Source organism: Cariama cristata, unplaced genomic scaffold, assembly GCF_000690535.1.
Source record: "Cariama cristata isolate BGI_N322 unplaced genomic scaffold, ASM69053v1 scaffold17755, whole genome shotgun sequence".
Lineage (NCBI taxonomy): Eukaryota > Metazoa > Chordata > Aves > Cariamiformes > Cariamidae > Cariama > Cariama cristata.
In genome coordinates, this window is record NW_009618329.1 from 10,465 (window position 1) to 19,711 (window position 9,247).

The 9,247-nt window shown below is 34.9% G+C and overlaps 1 protein-coding gene across 1 annotated transcript in view; it reads right to left on the bottom strand.

Moving 5' to 3' along the window:
* The window catches only part of CCDC174 (coiled-coil domain containing 174), a gene marked incomplete at its 5' end in the record, with an annotated part of 11,640 nt that extends 3,465 nt beyond the window's left edge, over positions 1-8,175 (bottom strand). The window contains 8 exon segments of the mRNA XM_009700833.1: positions 323-470; positions 715-809; positions 1,199-1,330; positions 2,768-2,868; positions 4,824-5,004; positions 6,074-6,132; positions 7,019-7,119; positions 8,071-8,175. Coding sequence (XP_009699135.1) covers positions 323-470; positions 715-809; positions 1,199-1,330; positions 2,768-2,868; positions 4,824-5,004; positions 6,074-6,132; positions 7,019-7,119; positions 8,071-8,175 — 922 coding nt within the window.
* Positions 8,176-9,247: the final 1,072 nt, after the last annotated feature.

Sequence of the window (9,247 nt, forward strand, 5' to 3'; positions counted from 1 at the left end):
GGTGTGAATCAAAAAAAGCCTACAATCTACATATCATATTTCGACATGCATTATTAAGCTATTTCTGTCATGATTTTATATCTACACAATTATATGAATTCTCACTATCTTAACAGTTATAGTAATTATATATATAGAACACATTAATACTAATATATTGAATGTCTGAACCTCAATCAATTAGAGTATGCCTGTCCGTTGATCAAGTATAAGATGAAATAGCAAGTACATCTGAACCTAAATCAATTAGAGTATGCCTGTCCATTGATCAAGTATAAGATGAAATAGCAAGTATTTAACTTAAAAAGGCAGCAGATCATACCTCCATTCTCCAATTTTTCTGCCTCTTCCTCTAATCCAGCTTCCCTTAACTTCTTAATCTTCCGTGCTCGAAGTTTAGACAGCCTCGCATCTAGAGCTGCCTTCCTTTTTTCTTTTAACTGTTCACGTTTAGTTCTCTGATCAAGTGTCTTAACAGCATAGAAAAACATGAATTAATCTTCCTTTGTTATTATAATCAATGACATATCTTCCTTCACTGAACAACTAAAAGCAGTCCTTATCAAGTACCATGTTTCAACACCGAAAAAAAATCCCAATTTTTTTGCAGTCAGCTGCAGGCATCACTTAGTATAAGACTTATTAAACAAATCAAAGACAGTGACCACTGAAACCAGATGCCTTCATACTCCAATATGCTTCTTAACCTCATACCTGCTCTCTTAGCATATCCAGCGTGGCCCGTTGTTTATCCCTAAGTTCTTTGTCACGAGAAAAGGCAAAATAACCAACACCAAGTTGTCTGGCCTCTGAAAAGAAGAAGAAAAATCAGTAAGTTTAAGTTACACTCAGTTTATAATTGACAGTAACTACAAGCACCATGCACCCTGCTTTCAGGCACAGAATTACTCCCAACACCACAGACCGCATTAGTTTTAGATGGCTAAAAAGGGTTTGTTTTAGATGATGCATGAAGTGAAGCTTCCTGAAGGAGAACACAGGAGGAGGTAATTAAATTTGAAAAATACATTTGAGAAAAATACAATTTGAGGGAAAATAAATCCAGATTTATGTACTAGTAATTTAAATGGTTATTACACATGTGGCTTAACACATACGAAGTAACTTTCCCTTGCTTCCTCTAAAACTAATCTCTTTGATGATATAAAGATAAGTGATACAACGTATGGAAGTATACCATTTTCTCGAATGTCCTCATAATGTATGGGTCCCATGGGTTTTCTGAGGGCTTCTTCTTCTTCTTTTTCCCACTGCTGCCTCTGAAGTTCTCTTCTCATGTCTTCAGATAACAGAGTATTCCCATCAGGACCTTGTCTAATTTAAAAAAAAAAGTAAGTTAGGGATTACAGAGCAGAACTTACCAGTTTTATGGTATCAAACAGTGAAAGCATGATTGGGTCTGATCCACTATTGCAGTTTTTACAAAACACAGATCATTGTAGGCACCATTTAGTGATGCAACATTGATGTCCAGTACATGGTGAAGACAGAAAGACAAAATACCTCTAAAACAAGGTAGTAGCAGAACATGTTATTAAAAGACAAACAAAATCATATCCTTTCTGAGAAGCTTTATAAAATCATTATCAAATCACAAAATGAGAGATGAAATAATCACTTTTATTGGTGTCCGTTGAGATTCTAACAATCACATATAGAAACATTTCAGATTTAACATAAAAAAATGAAAAGTATTTTAAATAATAAAAAGCTGGCCATTAATTTACCCTAGAAGTCCATGCCAAATATTACTACCCAATATGGGAAATATTTTTGTTTTCCCAAGAGAAGCAGCAGGATCGTTTTCTTTTATTGTCTAGCTAAAATTATTTTTGCTGACCGACTCTCATCCATATCAATGCAGAGACTGTGACTTCAAAGCACTCATATTCTCCATGTTATGTTTAAAATATAGAGCACACACTACTGAGTTGTTAGTGTGAAAGAACTTTCACTTCAGCAACAGTAAGGGCTCAGTTGAGATGCCTTTATTTTCTGAAAACAATTCTCAGTGCTGCCATAATAATTTTAACAGAAGAGCTGTTAAACAGCTGTTTAACAGAAAAGCAAAAACAAACAAATGGAGATCTAACAAATTCACCTTAAATGTCATGATGAATTTAGAATTGCTAAAAGACTATCATCAGTTTCCACATTAAACAGAACCAGGAATCACTTCTCTGGCATTTTCTGGAAGGTATAATAAAATATGATTTCCATACAAGGACCACAGTTTTAGAAGATGCATGAAATATTTGAAAGATTGCTAAGTCAATTTACTAGAATTTTTCTCTGCAAACTATGCTCTGTAAGTGATGTTTTGGATTTAGTCAGCGTTTACATCAAAAAGCATCCCTTAGTATTTTATTAAAATTTTCATTTGGGCTTTTATTTGATATCCATGGTCTGCATTCTGTTGCAATTTAAAACCAATATATCAGCCACGTATTTCAAATGGTCAGCTGCCAAAGTGAAATAAAATACAAGCCTTGGAATACTATATGAATTTATAATAGAAAGTTTTGATAAAATCACAGTCATGCACAATTTCTCTGTAGCTACTCTATTTTTTAAGGCACAAGGTTGTAACCAGCAAAAGATTGTCTAAAGTAAATCTAGAGAAAGCAGCAGCATCAACAATTCTGGGCTAAGGATGGGGTAACAAAGCACAGCCTCTCTTCCTTCTCATTAAAAAAAAAAAAGTATGTTAAATACTGCAAGTAACATGCACTTCCATTAGAGAAACTACACCTTTTCCCTTGAAGTTCCTGATCCAATTTAAGTAGACTTGGCAAATCCTTCTTCATACAGCGTCTAGATCGGCCCAAGAAATCAACATAATCAACCCTGTAATGAAAGCAAAGGAAATTTGATGCAGAACTTCTATTTGCAGATTTACATAACTCTTCACCAAAAGATAGAGGCAGCGACACTTTCCAAAGAGTACTCATCACCTCTCAGTCCCTCCACCTGTGACAGTTTCTTCTACCTTTCAATTAACAGATTCACCAGTTAAGGGGATCCATTCTGAACAGGGCATATGGCAGGTTTATCACAGACATTTACTCAATCTCCCTTTGAGCTGGCTGTTTGCCTTGGCAATAAGACGGTGTAAAAAAATGTTCAAAAGTTACAAAGTCATGTAGTTTTCACATCAAAATAAAACTGAGCCTAGTACTTGCTTCCCATGGTGAAAATAATGTTGTCGCATTGACTTCTTGCAGATATGAATTTGCTACAATATATTTCAATTATGAGTCTAAAGCTCATTTAGAATAGGCTGATAGTGTTCATTCAACTGGCAAAACAAAGGCTGACTAAAATGCAACCAAAATGTTCCTTTGAAGCACATATTGTGCTTCTTATTCAACTCTATAGTACTGAACACTTCATTTACAGTTGTCAAAAAAGCTGTTAAGAGCTATACTTATTGTCCTGTAGTGCTAGAAAGTTCTTTAGCATCAAGTTGCCTCAATTATCCCATTCTAAAGAATTCATATTACATCTGAAAAAGTACAACTGGCAATCTAGTTCCCAAACTTTTAAAGATCTGTGCCTTTAGTAAGTTTTTTTACATAATTTCTGAGGATATCTACAGCTTAGTATATACTCAGTGCCCTTTGGTTTTTATTATAATGTAACATCAGTAGAAAAAAAAAGTCTGCATGCTCTATAGTAAAGATGTAACTATGGCTGCAGAATAATTAGTATTAATTATGCTAGCACCCAAATATCCTCATTATGACATGGCCTCACTGAGATGTGCAGTATATTAATAATAATACATGTCACTGAAGTGAGGTGTAGGCAATGATAGAAAAGCACTATGCGAGTGGTAAAATGTAGCAGTTTAAATTTCTGATACTGTACGGTGATGAGAGCACCAAGCAGTTTGAGCCCATCGCTCATTGATAGTTTCACCTCGAATTTCAGAAGGATGCTGGTAATGGCTCTATCTGCCTTTCCAACCTAGCAGTCTTCTGGTACTCTGCTGGATTCATTCTCCCAATTTATTCTGAAACATTACAGTGCAATTCTTATCTTGGCCTAATAAACTGGAGAATGAGGGTGCTCTGTTTCATATCAGTTCCTGCTGTTTTAAACTGATTACCACAAGTAAAATCTCTGTTCCATAAGCATTTTAAACAAATGGGCAAGGAAAATGTTTAGTCAGACTGGTTTCATAATTATTCCTAATGTCTTGGATGAAAAACTAGTGGTTACTTGGAATGTCACAGAAAATTGCCACAGACTATTTGGTGTGCTGCAGTGAAACAGTGGAAGAAATGCTGGAAAATTGTGTTCTTTTTCCAATCAGAGTTTCTCTCCTTTAAAAGGAGGTCATACAATGAAAATGACTGCTCATTTTCTAAGTGACACACAATTAGAGAAGGTGGATACAATAAACCTCCCAAGTTTTGCTAAAGTACTTTTCAATTCAAGACACCAAAGCATAAAATTCTATCAATACTGTGATCAGAACTCCCATAAACTATGCAAGAAAATAAGAGAGGCTATTATGATGTCTCACTTATAGTACATTTCCCTGACTGATATTTCTCAAAATCCTGGATGTAGATTTTATTGCAGTGTTACCTACATGGAAAGAAAAGTAACACAAAGGACTCTCTTTTAATGAGACATGAAATGAAAGAATGTTACCACCTCTTCTCAATGTGTCATATTAACCAAAAAAGATAAAAGGTGCCACTCCACATACTTTGGAGAATAAAATTATTTTCTCATGCAATTGTCAAGAAACAGACTAGCCAGGACAGCTTAGCCCAATCAGTAGTACGAACCATTCCTCATCTGGGTCCTTGGGTGGCGGTATTTCCATTTCAGGTTGAGTTTCCTCATCATCTGTCTCTTTTTCTGAAGTCTTTCTAGCAGCTTCGCTCTGATACAGTTCCTGTACTTCGTGCTGTTTGTCTATGATCTTCTGAGTGAAATCCACTAGGTACAAATCCTCAGTTTCTTCATCTAAGGCAGAAAATCGATTCTTAGACAACAGCCATGAAAAGAACAGAACTGAACACAAAATCAATACAAAATATCCACAATCAGCTTTTCAGCTGCCAGCAATGCCCTTGACCACACTACTGGGGAATACTTAAATCTCATTCAGTGCCAAACAAACTTGGAGCTATAAATCGGCTCCACAGAGATAACCTCTATTTCTGAACAGGAAGTTTTAGGGTATTTTAAAGCAATTAATCGTTAGTGTACAATGCAGAAGAGGTTGCAGTCTTTGCACTAAAATATTCTCTGCTCATTAACTATTTCAGAGGTATAGAGTTTGTTATGTAACAGTTCAAAAACTTTTTTGACGCTTAACATCTGGTATGTTGGCAGTAATTAAGCAGTCACGAGAGTAATTTTTAGAAAAGTAAAGTGGTGGGGTCATACGGACAAAGATGTTCACTATTAAAGAAAACATTAGAGATTAATCACAAGAGGATTTGGATTATATTTTAATAATTACTTCTTGCAAGGGACTGAATGTGTGAGAGGAGAAAGGGACAGATTAAAATTCTCTAAACCTATTAGCTGCATGACTGGCATTCACATATGGACCTGCCAGACTCCCCTCCTGCTCCTCTTCTCTTCATAAAGGTCCAAGAATTAGAATGCAGGACAGAACATCAGCAATGCAATCCAAAGACTGCATAAGGGAGAATAAATTCATTTTGGTTTTCTAAGATTCTGTATTGAAAAACCAGAATATATTCCACCCACTTAACGAATGAGTGAAACAAGCCCATAGTGCTTTACTAGGACAAGCTGTCCTTCAAAAAGTAATTTTATTTTCTCTAGTACCTATATCTTTTTCTCCCTTTCAAAGCAGAATAATCCATGTCAATTACTTCGTATAATAACTCAAAAAAAATTTCCCATATAGGAAGACAAGCAGTGAATTCATAGTGCAGCTGCTGTAGATCACCAGACAGTCAGAAATACCAACTTTTAGAGTGAACTTTACAAACAGGTTTTTTTATATATATATACACACACACACACAAAATACTAATTTTAGACTAGTTTTGTTCACCTGGAAAGTCGCCTTTTGTCATTTTCTCATACAGTTTTGCTTTCTCCTCTAGTTTCTTCCTGGAAGAAAAAAAAAAATTAACATTGCAATCCCACCAATTCCAAACACAGTTCAAAATGACCAATTTAGCCTTAGATAAATGGAAAAACAAGGTACCACGAGAGCTTGAAATGCTTACTAGAAGCTGACTTATGCCTGGTCTTTGTTTTGAACCTTAGCTGACATTTCTGAAGATACACAGATACCCAGTTCCAGAGTTTATACTGAAAATAATTTTAGTGAAGTTACAGAATTAATCTTAAGTGTAATTTGTCAAGTAGGCAGGAACATGATGTAACAAGTATTCCACCTCTATCTAACTACTAGTCTGTCAGAGAAATACTGGAAGTTAGACCATTATTTGCAGGTATGAGATACTGAAATACTGTTTCACAGAAAAAAAAAAAAAGAAAAAAGAAAAAAAAAGTAGAAACTGAAGAGAAAACCTTAGCTAATTTCTGGAATGGTACACGACAATTTTGAAGAGCAAGGAACTGCTTACAGAAAAACAGCAAATGGCTTATAAATTGTATTTCCAACATATACCTTATTGTACAACTAACCCATTTAGAAGATGAGGTAAATCTTGCAAAAAAAAAAGTGAGCCATTTTCTATCAAGTCCAAGAAACACTTTGCTATAGAATTCTAATGTATCGCTGCCCTAGCTTTTCATTCTAAAGATGACTTTCAAAAATCAGTAACCTGACATATTTAGACAGCTATGATAATGTGAGGGCATGAGACTGTTGGGATGCAGTTTGTACATTACTGGTAAAGAGCATGGAATTGATGCTGGTCTTGAGAACTGCTTGTCTAAAACATGCATAACTTGCTTTATATGCTTTTCTAAACACTGAAAAACAAATTCTGCAAAGCACTCCTTTCTTACAGAGCCTAAGAGTTACCTTGATTTGTCTAATATATGCTCCTCTTCTGTCTTCTGCTCAACATCTTTCTCAGCTCGATTTGCCACTCCTGTGTTTTGTTTGTTCCAGATGCTTGGTTTCTGTGGAGTACAATTTTATAGCAAGAAATAAAGAAATAAATTAAAATATTGAAATTATAATGATTAAAAAATATTTCAATTCCATGATGCAAACTTTGCAAATCAATCATGAAAGACTTCGTAAATAACATCTTAAACGTGTTTGACTTGAGACTTACCTACTGTGCTGTAGGACACAGCAGGTATGTCCTAAAAATTACACAGATTGCAGTACAATATAATAGGTAAGGACAGGCTGAGAAGCCTAAAAAAGCCAAAAGCACTCAGAAATCAGACAAAGTCTATTCCGGCAAAGATGTTAAGGTTAAAAGAAAAAATTTGTAAGAACAATCTTGCTGATTACTAAAGTAATAACAAAGCTATGAATTGTTTCTATTCTCTATTACCTTCATTTTAGACATAAAATACAATCAGTTTGCCTGTTTACAGCATAACACTGTATATGCTGCATGTTCTTCAAATATGGCAGCAATACTATATTCCAGTACTAGAAAGCTACAGAATGAATAAAAACCAATGTGAAGTAAAGAGTAAAAGATGAGAGATAATTGTGTATTTGTTATTATACACCACAATATAGAGGAACAGACAGCACAGTATTCATTAAGAAAGTTCAGTGATTCTGGAAGAGTGTCTCATCCTCCATCTTTCAGGGAACCATACAAAATCTTAGAGAGAAAAAGAAACATCTTTTCCTATAGTTACAAAAGCTGCAGCTCCTTGGGGAATGAAGATTAAGTGGTGATTTAGATGGACATAAGCACGAGATAAGTTTTCTGCCGTGCACAAGAATCTCACCCGGAAACAAAATTTAAAGAACATCCTCATCATGCAGATTCTACATGTGAATAGTAACACAGCTCTGAGTATTTATTTATTTAGATTTGAATATGAACTTCCTTACTTTAAGAAAAAAGAATGACAAAAACAACAATGGAAAAAATTTTCTACCTTATTAGAAGTTCTGGGCTTTGCAAAGATGCCAGCATCTTTCAATAACTTTTCTTTTTTGAATTCTTCTTGCTTTCGGAAAAGTTCTGCTTTGAGATCTACCAACTACATCAACAGCAAAACAAACAAATAAATAACCGAGGCATATCACATGCATATACATCAGTTGCTGTAATAAAGTAATAACTGTAATTCCAGTAAAACAATCTGGGATTTACTGTTATATAAGCATTTGCTTGCATTTTTAGGTGGAACTTTGAAGCATTGATCTGATCACAAAGATCACTCAAGTTTACAGCAAACAATACATAAAAAACACAGAATGCAAATTATGATTAGAGATTTTAAAAAATGGGAACGAGAGGGGCATAATTCCATACAGATTTTACCAGCCTTTTGATAGCAAACAAATAGAGAAGGACTAATGAAATAACACTACTGAATTTGAAAAGGAAATCTCTAACCATCAGTTAATTAATAAAATCCTATCTCAGAAAAGAACTGATAAAAGTTTGCTTTCATAAAATATATATATATTTCCCACTGTTTTATATAGTGTTTATCTAGTTTTAGATTTTCTTTCTTCTGTTTTTTAATAAATATGTAAGTAGCTTTGCCATCTATGACCAACGTCCATCTCATCTTTTATTAGGAAACATCACATCCAGGGGTATTATCTGGATTTTAAATGTAATTTCAAGTCTGGAAGAGGATATTGTGCCGCTTTCCCTGCAAGTCCTACAGAAGGCAAATTTCACCGACGAACATTAAATCAGGAAAGTGGAATACTTTGGTATTAGTATTTGTCCCAAACACTACAGCATTTGCCTTTCAGGTCCTTGTAACAATGATGCATAGTGTTGTAAATTAACCCTTTACCCCCCACTGCTTATAAGTGATCATCCAAAAATTCAATGTTAAATATTTCATATGCAACAATACCCAGTTTACGTCATCTGTATTTGGAGAAATGAAGTGTTTGGGAGCAGTCCCTTGTTAACAGGCTAGTGGAGAGCAAAGTGGAACAGCACCTCGCTGCCCCTAAAGGTGGGGGTTAACTTGCCAAGGACCTCAGGAAATTAACTCACATTTCCCTCTCACGCCCTAATTTTATCATTGCATCAGGAATAGGGGCAAATTCAGTCCTGGCACACTCAGATTAAAAGCACAGTGCGTA